The sequence below is a fragment of the Sander lucioperca genome, chromosome 4, assembly GCF_008315115.2.
Source record: "Sander lucioperca isolate FBNREF2018 chromosome 4, SLUC_FBN_1.2, whole genome shotgun sequence".
In the NCBI taxonomy this organism is placed as follows: domain Eukaryota; kingdom Metazoa; phylum Chordata; class Actinopteri; order Perciformes; family Percidae; genus Sander; species Sander lucioperca.
In genome coordinates this window covers 13979598-14001804 of record NC_050176.1, presented here as the reverse complement: position 1 = coordinate 14001804, position 22207 = coordinate 13979598, and the positions used below count along the sequence as shown (strand labels likewise).

The 22207-nt window shown below is 41.7% G+C and overlaps 1 protein-coding gene across 1 annotated transcript in view; it reads right to left on the bottom strand.

The window, feature by feature from the left end:
* Nucleotides 1-22207, bottom strand: part of LOC116042843 (xylosyltransferase 1-like) — a 79036-nt gene that overhangs the window by 6058 nt on the left and 50771 nt on the right. Inside the window, exons 5-10 of the mRNA XM_031289245.2 lie at nucleotides 19084-19164; nucleotides 16881-17097; nucleotides 16193-16369; nucleotides 12014-12279; nucleotides 6991-7189; nucleotides 845-1178 (exon numbers count right to left, since the gene is read on the bottom strand). Of these exons, the coding sequence (XP_031145105.1) occupies nucleotides 845-1178; nucleotides 6991-7189; nucleotides 12014-12279; nucleotides 16193-16369; nucleotides 16881-17097; nucleotides 19084-19164 (1274 nt within the window). The remainder of the gene's footprint in view (nucleotides 1-844; nucleotides 1179-6990; nucleotides 7190-12013; nucleotides 12280-16192; nucleotides 16370-16880; nucleotides 17098-19083; nucleotides 19165-22207) is intronic.

Below are 22207 nucleotides of genomic sequence, written 5' to 3'. Positions count from 1 at the left end.
AGTATGAAAAGTAAAAGTACTCATTCTCTAGAGTGGCCCCTTTCATAGTGTTTTGATATTTTATGTTATTGGATTATTATTATTACCTGTGCATTCACCTTCAGCATTTCGATGCAAGGTGGAGTTAATATTACTTTAATTTAAACTACTTTAAATCATATTATGATCATAGTATGTTTTACACTGCAAAAAAAAGAAAAACCCATCACATTAAGTTATTATCAATTAGTTACTGAGTCTTTTTTTTATTCTTAAAATAATGCGTTAACGCCAGTCTGGTTAGATTATTTCCGACTTGTTTCTTTTAGAAATCCACTAAATGAATAGAATAGAATGTTCTATTAATAAATGGGAGACTTTTGATGGAAGACAAAATAAATAGAGCCCATTGCCCTAAAATCAAGTAAATAATGGAATTGTTTTAGAAAGATTAATGAAACCAGTTGTATTAAAACAGGTCAAAGTTTTCCCAATGCAGTGACTATTTCTGTTTTCACTTTTTGTTCACATTGTAAAATATAACCTATAGATCTTAGGCTTGAAGAAGACGGAGATTTGTGATGTGTGTGAATTATAAAAAATCTTAATATACTGGTAACTAGTAACTATAACTGTAAGATAGATGTAGTGAGAGTAAAAACAATATTACCCTCTGACATGAGGAGCAGAGACTTTGGCATTAAGAGTAACACCTTAAGTACTTTTTTGATGAATGTTTATGTGTTAAGGAACAGCACAGCAGTGCATTAAGTCTGGCAAGGCTATTTGTACAAATAATACAATCAATAGTCATTTTGTGTTATGATGAAGCTACAACAAATGGCTGTTTGAATCTCTCTCTCACCTTGTCGTATTGGCTGGTGCTTGTTATAGGCCAACGGGGCAATGAGGAAGTGCATCTCAGCCACAGGGCTCCAGTGGTGCAGGATGCGGATGCTCCACACACCGGGCCGCAGAGGCTGGTTGAGCGGCGGGCGGTAGTGTGTGAACTCTGCGCTGGTGTCGATCAGAATGTCATAGGTGGCTGCTATGACATTAGTGGGGTCGATCCACACAACTGTGACGGTGACGTTAGGACCCTTGCTCCACTTCTGCATGCCCACTGTCTCGTCCATGGGGCCCATCAGGCCGCCAAAGTTTCTGAACATACGTTCTTTGGCATCCCACTCAGTACCGATCTGAGAGTGGAAAAAAGGAGAATAAGGAAATCAGAGGGAAAGAAAACAGGGAGACAAGAGTGAGTGACAGAATGAGGGGATAAGAAAGACAAGGAGAGGATGCTGCATGTGCACAGTGAACATAAATAAGTAACATACGCTGTGCATGCATTACCATTTGACCATACTGTTAAGACCAACCAATATCTGCACTGAATTATCATGGGAAATAATCTTCAGCATGTATTTTTCACTAAACAGCAGCACACTCCAGCCCAACCCTCCACACAGCCGTTATATAATGTTATAATATGCAGAAGCTGACAAGCCCGATTGTTTCATCCTGCACGTTACAGTCTATTTGTCCACAGTCGTTGGTACTGTATGCCAGAGTATATCTTTGACAAGGAACATGAGAGGCAGGCTGAGGACCATATCCCCTAGGGGTAAAGATCAAATGCATGTCTGTTTACGCTCTGAACACATTTCAGAGAGATAGAGTGAAGGAAGGGCAATGAACACCATTATTTGTCCTAAACATAAACTACAGTGGAGAAGATTACCACCTGACATCAGTAGAAAAGAAACCCAAACAGAGGAAGACACTGTACATACAGACATTATATGCAAACACAGCCTTCTGACGGAAAGAAAGGGAGTCTTGGGAGAAAACCTCCATAATAATGAGGTTTTAGTGCTTCAACAAAGAACCAGAATGCTGCATTCTCTGTGACCATTTTGAGATAAATAGGCTGAATATAAAAATGTGACAGATAATACCAAAGTCAAATATATATCTGGTGAGTTATGAGACATACAGTGCCTCTGGCTGCAGAACATGGAACTAGCTGCCAGCCTGCTGCACACTGGAGGACTGCCAGTGGAACATTGAGCCAATTTAAGATGATTACGTCCTGTAGGCTTACATAATTAACATTTAGCATACACATTTGTTAGTTTGATTAAACTGAGATGTCATGTCTTTTGAACTTATGATTTAACAATACAAGACTTGATTTGAATTGGAATGAAATATAGCCGCCCCCAAAAAAAGTACAGCTAATTGCCTTTAATGCCTTTATTGCGGTCAAGACTGCAACTGAAGTGATCTGTGTGTGTTGGATTGCAGAGATTGCAAAACCGTGCGGTATGCAAAATGAGACACACAGAACGATCGAGATTGATGGGGGAGATGGGGCACACACACACACACACACACACACACACACACACACACACACACACACACACACACACACACACAGAAAGAAAGATGTCTGGGGTGTTGGCAGAAATGGGAGAGGGATGGCGGCTTTAGGAAGCGCTCATCCTTACAATGGTAGCTGATTAACACAACCTCACCCTGCTGGACGATCAATGGCTGACTGGAACTGACTCTGTATTCCATCCTTTGAGAATTGAGATTGCGATGTACAGTATAAATAGACATTACTTGCATAAATGAGACAGTGTGTGTGTCTATCTTGGCCATCCGTAAAAGACACCTCACTTTCATCTCAATTATTGGACTGACCTCTGCCATTTCTGCACCTTGGACCTTGGTTCTTTTCTCTTTAAATTACTAATCAACTCTCTTGTCTGGCACCTCTGTAGCTCATCACTTTATTCAAGACTGACTCACTGGCACAGACTACATCCCCAATTGATTGGCAGCACTTTCGTTCTGAGCCCCAGAAAGAAGTGAAGGGAGTATTGGGAGAGAGCCTGCAAAAGGCAGACTAAAGTTAGAGTTGTCAGCGGGAGATTCTGACAATGTTCACATGCTGTGGGTAGTGTAGGAGGGGACCCCCCCCCCCGAGACTCAGTTCTGGTTCTGGCCCATAGTTTATTCAGCAACAAACAACAACTACTGTAAAATGCAACATAAATAATGTACAACTGGTGCGACAGTCCAAATTCCACTTTTTCGAGCAGTTTCAGGCCAGACGAGTGGCTTTTCACTTTTTGCACAAACACACACACATATGGAATATACTGTACGCACAGGCAATTCCTACCAAATCAAGTATAAAATACATAGTACTGTATATTGACTTACTGGATTTCTATGCAGAGAGCTTGAGGTCCTTATGCCCACTCAAATACACTGCACTACTATTTACATCAGCTAAAAGTTTGCAGAAAATACATTTACAAAGTTTATCGTTTGTAATTATTCTTTCTGTGACTAAGGTATCACTCTCTTGGTGATTAACTTCAATGAATATCTGCAGGTACTAGATGGAGCCACCAGTAGCAAGAAATCCTTTCTTCCAGTTTGAGAGTGGGTCAAACAGGGATTAACTTCTGGCCTATTACAGCCTCAGCCTCCAGCTTACCATGACCTCCACACTCAACCTGTCCCTTGCTCCTTCTCCCCAATAAGCTTTGGCTTAAGACCAATACCCAATCAAGCCTCATGACCGCTCACCAAGTTGGGGGCTTATGACATTCTTTTGCTCATAGTTATACTTAAAAGGAAATGCTTTTTGTGGAAATAATGTTGATCTGGCAACCTCATTGTGACCTCTATCCCCCTTTCCCCCATCTCTCTACTGGCCTGTTTACTCACACTGTTTACTCACTTGAACCAATTACTCAGATTTTCCCTTCATAACCAGCAATTACTGTCAACAACTGTTCATTTCAGCAGATTTAACCCTAATTTATCCTCTGCTGTTGACCTGACAAGCAGAAGGAGAAACTCATCGTTCGTATTGATTACCCATATTACATGTTTCATCCTCTGCTCAATTCTATACCTGATTTACCGGTAATAGAAAACATAAAATGCTCCCATTTCATAATCCACCTCTATTCCATTTCTTTCTTCTGACCTGGCAACCCTGCAGACCTTTTCTGCATGTTGCCGGCTTGCTGGCGCCCACACCGACATTAAAAAAGACAGGAGGTCAATTTAATCAGGCAGCAGCATGGACAACCTTAGTCTACATCTGGCCCCGCTTAAAACCAAAGGGCATCAATGCCCCTGGAGGCCTGATTCAGAGGCTTATTAGTGGCACTTTTTGTGAGGGTAATCAAAAACAGGTGCTCACCAGCAGCACCAGAAGACTCCCCCGGGACACGTTTACACTACTGAGGGACTATGGGTAAGACGGCTGGATGCTTGCTAATAAAGATACACTGTGGAGCGATGAATTAGGAAGGAAGGTTGGAGAACAGACAGCGCAAGACAGAGACCAGGAGATTTTCTGTGAGGCATCAAAACAGGCTTAAATAAATCGTTTGACATTTTGGGAAATGTGCTTATTCGCTTATTTACCGAGCGTTAGATTAGAAATTCGATACCGCTTTCTGTAAAATAGACATGAAGCCAGCAGCTGGTTAGCTTAGTGTAGCATAAAGACTGGAAACAGACAGCCTTTGAAATTATATTCGGAACAACAAGTTTCTCCTTGCAGATGAGACAGGAAGCAGTCACATTAAATTCTAAGTCCACCACATTTCAAATCACAGTATCCAATACAAAAGTGCCGTAACACCTTTTTGAAGCTCATTCATTGATGTTCAAATTTTCAGACTATGTCAGACAAATGTTGATTCCACTATTTCATAATTTTCGAGGCCGTAGGTTGCTGTACTGGAATACATAAAATTGTTATTTTGTCACCCCCTGTATATCCTCTACCACAATATGTATGTACACTGTGTTAGAGCAAGGACTAAACCATCAGTCAAAGTCAGTCATTCTACTGAAAAAGATTTGTCCAAAAAAGAGCAATATGCCTCTCAATGTCAAGTCTGACTTGAGGTGAAATACTAATTTTAACTGTGTGGGCAGTAAGTGGTCCAACACTAAATCATGCCTATAAAAGGCAGCTGGGAGGCGGCAGTAGAGGAGTGAAAAGAAAGACATATCTGTCTTCCTTTATATCTAAAGGAGGACAGGGAACATATTGTTAAGCCAACCATACAGTATGGTTTATCTGGCAAACTCCAGCGAATAGCTTTAGTATAATGGGTCATATCTGCTAAGTTGAGAAAAAGCACCGTTACTGCTGCTACGCTGTGCCGTCTTATTCAGTTTCTTTCTGCTCGCGTTTTGAATGACAGGTGGACAGACTGACTAACTGACAGCCACTGCACAGTGCCAGACAGTGAACGCTTTCTCAGGCTGAGCATCCAGATAAAAGCCACAGCCCACATCACTTCTCTGTCACTCAGAAACAGGCTAGACGCACACATACAGGGCTTAGTAAGAGAGACCTGCGTGGCTGTCTGGATCTTTTTGAACTCACATACAGACAGCTGGAACTTGTAAAACAGGGTCAAGGTGTGTCCAGGTGTACAACTGTGGTCCGCGGACACAAACAAATTCATTCAAGTTTGTTGACATTTCTGCTTCCTACAAAGCTGTGCACGATAAACCAGAGAATAAGGTCAATTTACATTCACTCGGTTAATTTTGGCCTTTTTAAAAAGACTCGGTGGCTGTCACATCATAGCCGAGCTGCTGTATCCTAAACAGGCGTTGTGGTAAACAGAAACACAGATTAACATAACAAGACAATCAAGGAAAGCATTCCAGTGTGAAGGTGAGAAGACGTTCTATTAGGAAACAACAAATAAGCAGCACATGAAGCGCTCATCCCTATAAACTTGGATGAATTCAATCAATTTACATTTTACAAGGCCATTACAGGCACCAGTTTAATTGTGTGGGGATGCGCGATGCTGCTTTGAGTCTTGAAAAGGTCGCCAGTGCAATGAATATAAAGCCACCATGGCAATGAGCTGTATGTCTCACCTCTAATTATATCCTGAAGAGCTGTGTGTTTCAATCATGTGTTTGTGATGATTGCTGTAGGGTGACCTCACAGATGTTTTTATGCAGATTTTTGTGTCATTCTTTCCATTCCAGATCTAATTTAGAAGGCATGGACTTATCCAATCGCCTCTCCGTCAGCTCCGCAAAATGTACGCAGACTTGTCTATTTTACAAACATTAGTTGTGCTTTATGTGGTTGACGTTGGACGGTGATGGCATGTGGCTATGAGTCCCCCATCAGGATGGGGAAATCAACTTGCCAGTCTCCTGCCGACTTTGCTAGCCTGGGCTAGCTAGCCAGCTAATCAGAATAAACACTGTGGAAAAGTTGGAGAAGATGAGCTCAAGCTAGCAAGACTATCTCTGCGTCCTCACTCATCAGGATATCAACTCACCAGTATCCAAGTCAAAGTTTTTCAAATGTAAACACACATCAGAGTAAACACAGAGGAAAAGGTGAAAGTGGCTATCAGCTACGACCAATGGCTACGATCCCAACTAACTCGACAAGAACAGACCATCTATCTTTACATCAGAGGAGGCACCAGACAAGCGTGGAGTAATTGAACACCGATTGCAACTTCTCTGCTGGGCATCCTGCTAGCCAGTGTGCAGGCGTCGGACAGTGAGCTGGTTGGCCTCCGTTGATTTAAAAACAGGATGTCGGGAGCTGTGGTGTACTTTCGCCAAAACTTGGCTGGATGCTGGAGTCCCAGTGCCATCCAAGTGACTGTTTTTCTATGTGCCGATCTGATGGCCACATTCTGCTTCATGATAAATCGTGCACCTCATACGATTTCATGTGACAAATACAAATTGATTGATTGATTATTGGAGCACGTGATGAAAGGAAAATGTCCGTGTAAACTGACAATAAAGTTTTATCTTATTTAATCTTACTATGTAGTACTTAGGGTTTCAATGTAACTCATTTCCTGACACTAGCAATGGCTGACTGATCATTTTGTGACCCATGCCAAACAAAGGACTTCAATGTAAATTAAAAAGAAATGCTAAACCACGCGGGCTAATATAATGACTCACCTCTGCGAACTGCAACCTGCTGAATGTGCTGCTGGGAGGGGTGGCTAGCTTAAAGTTCTTCTTGGGTGCCATCCAGGTCTCCATGGTCTCCAGCTTGCTAGTTGCCAGATTGGTGGCGTGGTGCTTGACCAGGTAGCCCTGGAACTGGTCCGACTGGAAGTAGAGATGCACCGACACTGGGTGGCCCATGGGGAAGTACCTGGCAGAACAGAGAGAGAGAGAGAGAGATCGAGGATCCATTAGCAAACCTGATACGTGCTGACCTACCCGCTGTGCTGCTTTTCAGCGCCAACAGTGTAAGGGAAGGTGAATATCTAGATTAATCTGGATAACGTCTGGAAGGAACCAGCCTTGGACATGCTAATGTGGCTGAATGCTAATGCATGCTCGCAGTGAAGATTAGTGGGGAGTCAATGTGCTCTGTGATTGTGTGACATGGTTGACATTAATTAAATGACTTTTAACAGAAAACCAATTGGTCAAAGACATGTGTCGACATGCTGATAATACCCATTAAGCATTGCTTATTGGTTACTATGCCCACGCATTTACTATTTTTATGCTTGTACATGACTATTGCAGTAGATCAAAGATAAGTAATAGACTATTGAACAGTTTATTAAAGCTTCTTCTCTGCTAATTATTGCTTTACTCATTGCTTCAACATGTGTTCTGGTTCTGAAGTGGAAATGATGGTTAAAGAAGACATGTGACAGTCGAAACCGCGGCGTTCTGCTAGCTACAGAAAATTACAGAAAAGTCATGGGCTAGTTGCTATGCTATTGGCAGCAGATTCAGATTAGTCAGAGTTCTGAACACACAGACAATCCCACTGAACACATTACAAGTTTTCGGAAACAAAGTTGAACTGGGTCAAATCCAGTCAGCTGAAGCCAAATGAAGGTCTCGCCCCTCTGACTAGTCTGTTATTTGTTTGTGTTTTGCTTCATATGTGGCAGAGGGCCAGCCCTCGGGGCAGCCAGCCCGAGTGACTTCTGGAAAAACGAAAAAGGGGCCAGGGTGGGCACTGCTGGGGAACACTCCACAGCTGCTCTCTGCACACGTCCTGACTCCTTCACGCCCAGATTTCTCAACCCTCGTCTCTTCTGCTTCTTCTGCTTGAATTCACCTTTATTCTCTCTCTTTTGCGCGTGCGCGCCCCCCCTACACACACACACACACACACACACACACACACACACACACACACACACACACACACACACACACACACACACACACACACACACACACACACACACACACATCGTCCCTCCCTGTTTCCCAGTGCCCATGGCCTCATCAGTATTCCACTAAAGGACCGGGAGTCAACCCGTCCCGGTAAATGCTACTCTGACAAGCAGAACAGCAAATATTTACACCCACAAGGATAGCAGAGCACAGTCCCTCCCCTCCTGCTCCCTTTCTCCTCTTCTCTATTTTCCCATCTGCCTTTTCCTCTTTGCTTTTCTCCTCTGCCCTCCTCTCATTCTTTCATCCTGCTTTCTGTCCTCGTCCCTTGACTCTTGTCCCCTCACCCCCCCCTGCCCCGTCGTTCCAAAAAGAGACGTGGCTGCCATTGTGAGAAGGGGTCAGGGCGTATCCTGCACATAAGCTCCATTCAGGCTTTTACTCCACAGCCTCTCCAATCGAGTCACAGAGGGCTGCTGAAAGAGCCAAATCCCTCTCTGTGGCCTTTTCCTTTCCCTTGCTCCAGTCTCACACTGAGGCTGACCCATCCATCTGTTGGTAACACATCTGAACTCTACATGCACGCAAAATATATGGACAGACAGACACACACACACACACACACACACACACACACACACATACACACACACACACACACACACACACACACACACACTATATGTGACCGTACTTGACCTCAGACCAGGACTCAAATAAGAAATACAGTACCAGTCAAAAGTTCGGACACATTTTCTCATTTAAGCAACTGTGGAAGTGTTTCCAAACCTTTGACTGGTACTGTATGTTGCCGAAGTGAGGACTTATCTGGTTAGTTTAGATTTCAAAGCAAAACCTTGATTTGTTTAAATTACCTGACTTGATCAGTACAATTCCAAATCAATAAAACACAAATAAGGCCACGTGAGAAAGGCCTTGAGCGGTCATGCCACACACACTGTGTATTTAATTCTTAGGCCTATAAATCAGGGTAGGGCTGAATTAAAAGAAAACCCTAACCCAGAGGCTTATTTTACCTTTTATTTCGCCTCTTTGTCCAGCTTGATCTAACCATGCCTCACTGCAGCTGTCACATTATTTATTTGCTAGTTCCCGATTTATTACTTCATAATGTAGTATCAACACATTGGAGATTATTAGCAATGCCTTTTTCTGTCTGTATATTACACAAATAATTATGAGAATTATGAGGAGTGTATTGTTCATGGCTTCCACCCAGTAATGTTGCAGTCAGTGATTAATTTATGACAGAACACGTCATAGACCAGACAGGACTGGTACGGCTGTCTGACAGTGTGGGTTCAATAATGACATCCTATCAAGCTTTGGAAAAGGTGGACTAACATATTATATGACAGCATTTGTAACAGATAACGATATGCGATATGTTGGGTTAGCCCCAGTTTGTGCCTCCTACGTATAACCATTACATTGAAGTCACAGAGCATCTGACTTTCTGATAAATAAATACCTTCCTGCTGCTCTGACGGTTTTCCAGAATTCTCAAAGACTGTTACTACTCTATTTCCTTATCACATATGTCCTTGCTCTTTTTGTACAACACAGTCAACATATAAATGCATTGTTGTGTATTAAAATATTAAATATTGGAAAGAAGCATCAATATTTACCAATATAACTGATAATAATAAGTTTGATTCCCATGTACAAATTAAGCAGATGCGCAACTTCAGGAATGGGTTAAAAATCTTTGTTGTTGTGCAGCAGACGGAATATTTGTTTATTCCAGATGGTTGCAGGAAAAAAACATTTAAATAGTCCTGCTGTGCTATTGGTCATTCCTGAAAGTCTGTACATACCACCTAAATCACTCTTTTTATTGTGAACCCGCCTTCTCTTCTGTGTTCAATTAGCTTCATCCCAAAGAACATTGAATGAAAGAATGTGGACTCAGCTATGTAAAAGCACCATTAAAACCCACCATTAAAGCATACAGACACCTCGTAGACTTCATCCTGATGTGCAGTTTGCATATGAGGACTTGAGAGTTAACCCAAAAGGCTTAATACAACTCAAACATAAGGTGAAACATCTGCATGCGTTTCATTTTATATGTATACACAAACACACTAACTGGATCACTCCTGGGATGACACAAAGACGCCCATATACACTTAAACACACACGCACGCACGCACAAACACACACACACACACAAGGTGTGTATAAGCAACATACATGTATACACAGACACATCAACAGTATCACTCTTGAGTTCTATGCATACACACTCAAACACATATAAAAAAAAACGTCTCTCTATTTCCTACCTTTTGACCTTTGGCCTCTCAGCTATGTAAAGGTGCTTTTACATGTAAATGTTACAGACTTGATTTGCTTGTTTTCCTTAAGGAAAAGCTTTTTCTCACAGGCTCATTTCCTGGCAATGACAGAGATTTGGAGACCCCACCCCCCTTCTCTCTGTTTATACATGTGCAAAGACACACACATATGCACACGCATGTATGTAACCACCTTTTCCCTGGTCTGCCCTCGCTCTCTTTTTTTAACAGATGTATGAGAAACAGCTGTAAGCCGATAGATCATTTTGAGGTTTGACAGATGGAAACATGTTTCCTTTCTCACTAAGCTTTAACCACAGGACTTTACAGAACACCCACAATGCAGCGGCAGGAGGGGGGGTGTGGGGTTGGCATTGGCATTGCCCCTGGACGCCCAGCCTACGAGTTGCAAACCATCACAGTAAGAGGACCATCTCAGCTGACACGAGGCGATCGCTTTCGCATTGCCTCCTAGATTTACTCTACAACAGCAAGCGACGCTGCACTCGAAGATGCTATCAGTCAGTTTACCTGATGATTTTTTAACCTTTCCTGAGTAGAACAATATGAAACGGCAGTTTGGATGACTGCCAACATAAACTACAGCAGGTCTGATCACAGTGTGTCTCCATACATTGTTAAAACGACTGCTTTTCTTCGTGATTTTTCCGTTATCCTGTCTCATGAGGGGGAAAAGTCAACTTATTGTTTATTGATGTCATTAAGATGAACATAAAGACGCCATCTTAATGTTTTGTGCTATTGTAGGTGTCATTTTTGTTGTTTTATCTTTTGTTTCGAGGTTAGATGCTTTTTTATGAGATAAACAGGGCTTTCTGTCACACATACACAGATTAGCAGTTTACACCTCTGCTTTCTGTTCTCAATCAGCATATTTCATTTGTCACAGTTTTTTTTTTTTAATCACTTTGCGTCTGGGTTTCATCGCTGTGCAAATAAACTAAAGGAAAGCTAACCTTAAATGCTCCTTCACCAGATGCTACTGAAAACATATGCTGTTAAAAAACCCTTACTGAAGTACAGTACATGGAGCCTAAATGTTTTATTTGGCCATTACGTATGAAAACATAGTGTGGTTTTCACTTTAATCACTTTAACCACATACTATATGTTAACAGCACTGGAATTCACACATTTCCACTAATAATAAACTGGCCTGAAGGGACAGCTTTCCATGCTATGACTCATTTAGCCTCATCATCTGGGGTACATTGTCATATCATGTTACTAAATAAATAGGATTACCCAGAGTTCCTTGTTATCCTACTTCCACGGCATGTGATGCCAGACAGACGATGCCAGACAGACGATGCATCGACACAAAAGGTTTTTATAGATGTTGTGGTTTCTAATGCCAACATGGGCGTGGCTGGCTTTTCAGAGTAAAAACAAACTCGAGTGCACCTGTGGATGTTGGTGCAGGTGTGTCATGATGCTATGATAAGCGAAAAAGCATTTGCATAGCTGAATGTGTTTACGAGACTAACCTGCAGCTGTGATCTTTTGGGTTTCCCTGCAGCGAGGCGGCAGCTCTGGCCAGGCCCAGCCGTGAGAAGGAGTGGAAGTACGTGAGCTGCGTGTCTGACAGAGTGGCCACGCCATCTGGCTCCTCGTACACGTTCTCCCAGTATGAGTTTAGGGCCTGCGTTCCCTGGGGAAACGGTCCAAACAGGTAGGTGTCCAGCTGGTTCACTATCTCCTGGTTCACGCTGGCTTCAAACTTCCTGGCAAAAAATGTGGGCCGCACTGTTTGCTGCAGAGGGAGAGGGAAGGAGGGAGAGAGGGGGACATAACAACAAAGCAGGGAAGGAAGAGATAAATAGAAGAAAAAAGGAGAAGATTAGGAAATGGTGGTATGCCAGGACGGCAGGGGAACAAATATGATGTTTTAGATGTGTGTGGGCAGAGAAATAAAAAGCGAAGGTAGAGTAGGGATGGTAGAAAAAGGAGGTAAATCTTTCCTGTATTGATATGTGAAGGAATTATTACAAACATTAAAGCCACAGGCAGAGATCACAGAGGTCTGGTACGCTAACTTCACTTGAGGCAATTTATCAGACTTCACACAGCTACCTCTGGATCCACAAATTCCAAAAAAGGCTTCATACATTTATTATCCCGTAATACACGTTTGTACCCTCCAAGACCTGTAAACAGATGTTTAAGATTGACGCAGTTCACCTTTAACCCTCATTTGTCCTTGGGTCAAATTTTACCCGTTTTAAAAATTTTATATCAGAAATATGGGTTTCTTTTTAACCAAATTACCAAGAAAAAAAGGATGGATTCCGTACACACTCTTTGCAAGTACAATTAATGATCACTTTTATTTCATTTTAAATAGTTTTAAAGCAGTATCCTCACTAAACTCAACCACTCAACATAATGATTCTCTGAAAAATGTTAGTTTTTTTGATTCAGGAGGACAACAGGTGCATGGTTGACGGGAAGACAACACAAGGGTTAAGAAAAGAGGAAAGCATGTCTTACATGGAGGCACACAATGATGCCTCAGAAGCATCAATACTATCCTTTTTTCACTTTTCTGTATTTAGCCATCCATTCATCATCTCTTTTCTCAATAGTTCCTTGTATTTATAGCTCTGTCTGGCCTCCTCCACTCCACCCATGTCTTTCTCACCCTCTCTGTCCCTGCCACACTGTTGCTTGTGTGGTTGATGGCGCATCATGAAATCTACCACCTCCACAGCTTGGCCTACACACAAAGACATCTTTTCAGTCCCAGACACAAAACTATTTGCCCATAGCGTTACCCAGCACCGAACACCTCGGTGCTACCTGCTGAAAAAGACCTAATCAAGTACACTTTTTCTCATGCCATAGCGACTACTGTGGGATGTTCGTGTGATGCTTTACACGGTACCCGATGATGCTTTAACCCTCTGTGATCGGCTACAGATATCAAATGAAACACGAAGGGAGGCTTTCGTTTTCCCCAGATTTTGTGTGTTCTGACATGCCCTCGGTGCAGTCAGCTGAAAGTACCAACCTGTCACAGCCTGTCTTTCCAACACACTTCCCAAATGCACCTCATTCTGAAACACATTACTAAACAATGATGCACTAAGACAAAAGGCACATCACCACTCTCCCTCTCCAGAACAACTCCTCCCCTGGTGAGTGCACTTCAAAACTACGATGCGGGGGAACTCGACAGTTGTACCTTGAATTATTTGTCTCATCTGCAAACCAAATTGAAGCCTCCTTTGCTTGTCTGTATCATCCCCAGTGCTAAGGTTCAAAGGGAAACTCGGATCGTGCGTTCAATGGGATATTAAGTCCTATTAATACCGGGGCCTGGCTGGCTTTTGGAGGGGTTGCTTTGTTCCCAAGGTTGGACTCCACTGATACCAGGGTGCCAACCAGACCCAGCGGCAGTGCCAAGGACCTGCGGTAATGTTTTGGCACTGAACTGCCACAGACTGAGGCGAGACAGGCGGCAGTCGGGTCTGGCGAAGGGAGAACTGAGGTCAGCTTAGACTGGTATTTGAAGGACAGGAGAGACAAAGTGAGTCACAGCGCTTTAATGATATGACTCAAAGTGATATTTAACTGTGGCAGAACATTTTCACTTTTTACCGCAGCACATTAAAAGTGAAACTGCGATACTGACTTTCTCTGGGGTCCTGGAGTAACTGCCACTCATTTGCTTTCATTTTAAAAAGCTAAATAACCCTCCTCTCCCCCTCATACTGCAAGGCAAAGAGGATCTAATTACTATTAATTCACCCAACCCCCCCCCCCCCTCCCCCCCCCACCTTCCTCTCAGGGTCATACTAATCGAGACATAATTTTGCACATATTGATTGTGAAGGCTGTGGGAACGGGCTGGATGCTGAGGTTGAAAAGACAGCCATTGAGGCCAGAGAACATAGTGATTGACTGCTGCTGATTTCCCAGGACATACTGAGGTGTGTGCTGCAAACATCTGCTTAAAGTGATGTATTCTTTTCATTTTTATATGTTTGTAGGTTCATCTGATCTCTCTGATTGGCATCTGCTGGAGGATATGGCCTTTGATCTGAGTTTAGCCCAGGGCCTGTATTTATCAAACTACTAAATTTAAAAATTAATTTTGGACTTAAATGAATGATAAAAGAAAAAAAAATCCTTCACTTTTACTCCTACTCACAGGTGTAAGAATAAAGCCTAGTGATCGAATTTATTTTGACGTAATGCTCTTAAATCTATCTTGAATTTTTATTCATAATATTTACTTTTAAATCATATTTAATTTTGTCTGTCAGCACAGCTACATTGCATTTCACTTAGGGCTGTCAATCGATTAAAATATTTAATTGCGATTAATCGCATGATTGTCCACAGTTAACTCGCGATTGATCACACATTTTTCATCTGTTCTAAATGTACTTTAAAGGAGATATTTTTCAAGTTTTTTTTCTTATCAACATGGGAGCAAGTGGTATTTGAGACTCGACGTACTCCGGTGGTAATTCAGTTCACATCGACAGTAAATGCAAATAACTTTAGTCTTGTTGAGAGAACCATCTGGAAGGGCTTTGAAACTGAACTTGCCATTCAAAAGACCCTTTTCCTTATCAAAAAAAAGGCAAAGGTTTTTACTCCTAAGCTAGCTCTTTGAAGAATTCTTCTATTACAACTTTATTGTTTATTAATATTTTCATGCTAAACGCATGGGTTGACATGGACAACACAATACTTAGTACAGGAACAGCGTCCTTCAGTGTCATATGCAACGGCTGACATCTTACAGGCACATATATAGTTGACTTTCCCAGTATTTTAGTCCTTTAAATAAAGGCCAATTTCTTAATTTAGTCTCACTGGCAATTGCAGTCCAATCATCCTTGGTTGGAGGGTTTGCCTGCAGCTATTTCTGTGTGATGGCTTTCTTGCTAGTATTTGAAAGAGATATTCAACCTGCAACAGAGGTTTATCAAGGTATTATGCAACTAAATTAACGGAAGACGCACAAAAAATATGAAAATGGTCAGCAACATTCGTTGAATCATTTTTTTGTTAATTTTAATTATAAAGTTATTTAGAGCAGGGGTCTTCAACGTTTTTTAGGCCAAGGATCCCTCAGCTGAAAAAGAGACGGAGCAGGAACCTCTTAATAGATATATTGTATAAAATTGAGTAGCATATTAAATTGGGCCTACAGTAAGGTGTAGGGGGGCCTAGAGCCACAACACATACATGCTTATGGTGCATACAATACTAAGCTATTAAAATAATAAATGTTGACATATTCATATATTTATACATCATGTTTTAATGTTAAAATGTGGCACAGTGAATCCTTAAGTGTAACTATATCTGTGGATGGCTACCTAATGGCTACCTTACCTATAGGCCAGTAAGCCTATCATCAATGTTGTGTGAATTGAAAAAAAAAATTATCTTTACAAATAATATGTTGGATTCATGTTAATGTATATATACATTTATTTTTTTAAACTATCAAACAATAATTTGTTGGCCCCCCTGCAGCAACTCTGAGGACCCCCTAGGGGTCCCGGACCGCCTGTTGAAGATCTCTGCTTTAAGAATGAAGTGTGATTCTTGATAAATGTGGACCCTGACCTACCAGCAATGCTTTTGGCCACTTGATTGATCATAGAAGGTTGCCTAACAAAATAATTTGTGTGTGTTATCATTACCTGGAAGCGGTGGAAGTCTGCAGGCTTGAAGTCATTAGGGGAGCATCCGCACCAGTCGACAATGTGCTTGTACTGGCACTTACAGCCCAGTTTGCGGTTCCAGTTGGTGATGCGCAGGTTGTTATCCACCATGCTCTCACAGTGGGCGCTGTTCTCCAGCACCGTATGGAAGAACGACTGGGTAGTAAGAAACAGGACAGGAAGACAGAGGGATAGGGGGAGGGGGGAAAGAAAGACACAATGATATATATATATATATATATATATATATATATATATATATACAATATTATACCTTTTTTTTTTGTTTTTTGTTACACCATTCAATTCACGGAGAGGAAATAGAGTAGCAGCCGAGACGGGAGATTCACCGTAGTTCATGATAAACATCCAATTTCCCAACAGAGATCATTCAATTCTCTTCTAATGCTTGAATACGGTTGGAAAGTCAGCCTTTACATCTTGCCTTCACTTGATATGATTTTATGTCCGCCTTGGACTTACTTTTTTCCCCTGCACGTCTAGCACAGCAATGAAAAGAGAACTGTGTATACTGTTTCTATACGCGATGCAGGGTAAGTACAAAGCAGCGCTCAACTGTCAGTCAAAGGTTAAAAAAGACTTGAACGTGTGAAAGCGGTGTCTGTGTGTGTGTGTGTGTGTGTGTGTGTGTGTCTGTGTGTGTTACCTCGGCTGGCAGCAGAGTGTAGGCGTAGAAGCGCTTCATGTTGGTGACCAGGTCGTCCTTGGAGTTGATGACATATTCGATGAACATGCGGTTGAGAAGGAACCAGTCGGAACCACCGTCCACTGAGATGCCTTCTGGGATTTTACGGTCACCCAGCCTCCACATGTGGGTGTCGCACTCAAAGAACAGACGGTCCAGACCTTGCTTACGGATAAACCTAGTAAGCACACGAAGATACGGTTATACCACTGACTTAATGAATTTAATTAAATATACAAAACAGTGAGGGCTATTTATTTATTTTTTTGTGAATTTACATGACAGAAAAACAAACTATAGTACAAACATGCAGGTTTTTATGACTTTTAAAACACCATTTAGGTAAAAGCAAGCACTCTGTTGTTCTTGTTTTACATTTAGAGGGAGACTTGTGTATATCCAGCAGCTCATTTGTATTTTCTCCCAAGATTTTGAGCTGTGCTGTGTCACTAGAGGCCCTTGTTGACTTCAGTGAACATTGTCCTCTTTCAGTACAGAACAAAATGTTTGAGTGCTTGTAATGAAATCAGGGGGGAAATCTGGATCTGCTCCTTCTAAATGAAATGTGGGATGAAAATTGAAAGAGATGAGCTAAAAAAAAAAAGAGTACACACTGACAAATATGCTCAGCTAGACACAACTCAACTGCTACAACAGATGACTAAAGAGATTACAGATTCATCATTTTAATCAATTATTGTGACCAGTTTCACTAGAATAGTGTAATAAGAATACTAGGGCTGAACGATTCATCGTTTTCAAATTTGAAATCGCAATTTGAAAGAATGCGATTAGCTATTCGTGAAGAACGCGATTAATAAAATATGCAATATTTAGTTGTATAAGTTGGTATAACATTTTTTATTCCTATTTTTATTATTACATTTAGTGTTATTTCATAAGATAAATGCTGGAATAATGTTACATATCACAGATTGTTCCATGAATTCAATGTTCCAGAAACAAAACCACTTATTTCTGGCAATACATATCTATGTTCTCATCCTTGCATATGAATATAGAGCAGTTTTGATGGCGTCTCGTGCTATAATGCTCCATGACGTGTTTGATCTGTTACACAGTGAATAATGAACTTTAGCTAAACTTAAAAAATAATAATCGCAAATTGAATCGCAATATCTGGCAGAAAAATCGCAATTAGATTTTTTCCCCAAATCGTTCAGCCCTAAATAATAATAATAATAATACTACAATAGTAGTACTATATATCCAAACACCACTTTCCTTTCTATCTTCTTGTCTTCTATCTTTAGCCTTAAATGACTTGAGACATGTGCTGTTGGCACTTGTCACTCCACGCTTTTATCAGCAACAAGAAGAATGACACCCTGCATATATAATGGGTGGTGTTACTGCTGTGAATGTATCGAGTGTTGGATAGATGGAGTCAAATTCAGGTCAACCAGGTCAGATTGTTCCCTCTGTTACCTGAACACTGTTGATGTACTTTGTGGCACAAGCACGCACACACACACACGCGCACACACACACACACACACACACACACACACACACACACACACACACACACACACACACACACACACACACACACACACACACACAGAGATGACTTTTCAATTAGCTTCAGCCATCCACATATATGCATTTACTGTAGCGGTGGTTTAGCAAGATCCTAATTGTTGTTAAAACTGAATTAAATCAGGAACAAAATAGCTTCACTCTCATCAAACGGCACTGAATAAAATACTGTGACAGCAAATAGAAAAAGGTACTGCTGAGTCACGCTGAGTCACGCTGACTCATGCATCCAAGCTGGCTGATTTTATTTTTCATGTGTTTCAGGGGTATTTTTGCCCAGAGTGTCGGACGATGACTGGTTTGTAACATGGTGTGATGATGCAGAAAGTAGAGGGAGGCCGGGTGGCGGCAACAGAAAAGGGGGTTCTGGCAGCGACCTCACAAGCTCACCCCACCAAGAAGGTAAATTAATGAAGTCACAGATGGGAGCTAATTGTATTTTGATTCAGTAACCATGGCGCGCGCTGTGTGTGCGCTAGGTGCTGCTGTGTGTGAGTATGAGAGACAAACACAGAGAGTGAGAGAGCTAGCCAGAGAGTAAGAGAAAGGTTGGGGTGTTGTGGGGGAGATTAAAATGAAATCTGAAAAATCTGCATCTCACCTGGCGTTGTCCCTGCCATGGGACTTGATGAAGTTCATGTCTCTGTATTTGGACAGGAAGGCCACCAGCTGGTTGTTGGTCCTGAAATGGAAAAAAAATGACTTACTCTTGACTGGGAAACATATGGTGAGGCCTAGCTGGAACACTGATTTTGCAGTACAGTACGTGTTATAGGTAAAATGCGAATTCTGGAGGAAGCTTATGCAAATGAATCCATCTGTTACTGGTGGTTATAAAAAAGTTACTTAAAAATGCAGTGAAAATGTCTTACTAGTTCAATTATCTTGTTATATGCTGCATCCAATCAAATGGGATTTGGGGCGACTAGCTAATCATGGCCCATCATTTAACAGTTGTGGGGGCCGCTGTCAGTCACATGTAACCAAACTCCATCTTCCTTATTGGAAAATCCAAAATCTATGAATATGCAAATATTTAATGTTTCAAAAGTTAACTACCAGACACAACATTCCTGCTTCACTAAAATGTCTATTCTCAGTGCATATGTACACTGGAGCCTTCAATTTTGCACATCACACTTTGCATACAGTTGCATACTGGACTGGGATTGGCTCTAAACTAGTAGTGATGTCACATATGACGCTGGTACATAACGCGTGTTAAACTCAGATTGGAGAACAAACTCAGCACATACATCAGTCTCCACAGTGAAGCTTAAACATCCAAGTGAAGTAACGATAAGCAGAACACATTTTGAGTGTGTGTGTGTGTGTGTGTGTGTGTGTGTGTGTGTGTGTGTGTGTGTGTGTGTTGGGGGTGTGTGTTTAATTTTACAGAGAAATACTTCAGATTTAATGATTTAAGTCACAATTAAAGACCTCGGCTGCTCTTAGTGTTAGCCCCTCGGTCCCTTCACGTCGTTAAAACTATTTAGGATTATACAAAAGATTGTGCGATTCATGATTTTGATGAATGACTTCATGCTGCTCTTACATTATAGAGCAGTCTACTCCCTCATACACAGGCCAGACAGGCTAAAAGCTTTGCTCTGCGGGCTATGCCACAGTCATTGGCTCCAACATTTCATCTGTGGTGGAGCTTTTCATGATGGCTTGGCTTGCCTTTCTAAAAGAGCAGCGAAGCCCTGGTAAAAAGCTTGAGGATCATTGGGGGGAGGTACAAGCGCATATTAACGTCATTTTCTCTTCAAGGAGCAATTTCACAGCCTGGGGGGCTTATCTTAGGAGGTCCTGAGCCATAAAGCCTAACTGATGATGTGCTGGACAGACACATGCAGTCTTCTCTGTCTCTACTCTCCCCCCCCACACACACACACACACGCGCACGCACACACACACACACACACACACACACACACACACACACACACACACACACACGCACACACGCATACACGCTGTGTATCTGCTAGCATGCACACCGACAATGCAATATACATGCACAGAGATACACAAATGCTTGTAGGCACGCAGCCACGCACACACACACAGAGCGAGGGGAATTCATGTCAAGCTCCAGATTTGCCACCTGAGTGGTCACCCCGTCCACTGGGTCTAGTTTGCTTACTGTCAGCCCTGTGGCTGCTCTGTCTCACAGTGGTATTCACACACACATTACTGTAACACACACACACACACACACACACACACACACACACACACGCACACACACACACACACACACACACACACACTACCTACAAAATGTACACATTTTCAATATCATAGCCATTTAAACTTACTCTTACTGTCTTACTGTTAAATTAATAATGTGTCTTTTTTATAAAATGTGCCTTTTTATAACACAGACTTTAAATATACTATTCCAAAGGGGAAATCCAATGGATTATAGGTACAACGCACACTCCAACAACACTCAAACAGATGAGAGATGGATCATACATCCCTTTTGTCCCGGGAAAAAAAGTTCAGCAACTTAATTAAAAAAAATCCTGCTAGTTTTTCAACAAGGTTTTTTTAATTTCAGACATTTTTAAAATTACATTTTCAAGATAGTTGGCTTAGTTCTGATGGGTTATAAAGGCTTTTTTACAACATCAGGAAATGACACCTTTCACTTAAGACACAGCTTTTTCCCTGAGATGGAAAGATGACAAAGTGAAAGAGATTAGAAGATATGACGCCTGCAGCCAGTTAATGTCTCAAAAAGCTCAGACTTCTTAAAAGCTGCTGTAAAGTCTATGAAAGATAGGTAAAAGCAAGGAGACTGTAGATAAAAGCTGGGAAAGAGGGTTGCACTCTGACAAAGCAAGCGTGTAACTCATCCTCTAGCCGCCCTGCACACACACACACACACACACACACACACACACACACACACACACACACACACACACACACACACACACACACACACACACACACACAGTTTATCTCCCCCTGGACACACAGCCCCTCTGCTGGTGTGAGGGGCTCTGGGTTTGCCTTTGAGAGCCATCCATGCGGCAGGACAGACATTATCAGGGAATTAGAGGGGAAATAATGCTTGTCTCCAGTCCCACTGATAACAACAGCAGTAGTCAGGGCAGAGCAGGGCTGGGCAGGACAGGGAAGCCCCCCCCCCCCCCAGTGCCTATGCAGTATGGGCGGAATGAAAAAAATGTCATTTAGAAAATCTGTGATAGAGCTGGGCGATATTGGGAAAATCAAATATCACAATATTTTTGAGCAAATACCTCGATATCGATACTGCAACAACATTGTAGTGTTGACTATTGGTGCTTTCACAAAATATTTACACAATGAGATTTTTGATAAATAATCATCAGTAATGTTGATATAATGACTAAGTGGATAAAGGAAAATAACAGAACAGTTACAACAGTCTGTTAAGTTCAGAAAAGTACATCACTTTACTGTAATGCAGCCTTTAAAACAAGGAAAAGACAACACTTATGCCATATTACAATATCCAAAATCTAAGACGATATCTAGTCTCATATCACGATATCGATATAATATTGATATATTGCCCAGCTCTAGTCTGTGACCAAAAATACTCTAATGTAAAGCTACTTTAAGGAAATACTGGTGAATATGTATTCATAATACATATGAACCACGGAGTGAGGTAGGTGTGAATGTCCAACATGGGAAAGGTGTGGGGGCATTGAGTTTCCGAA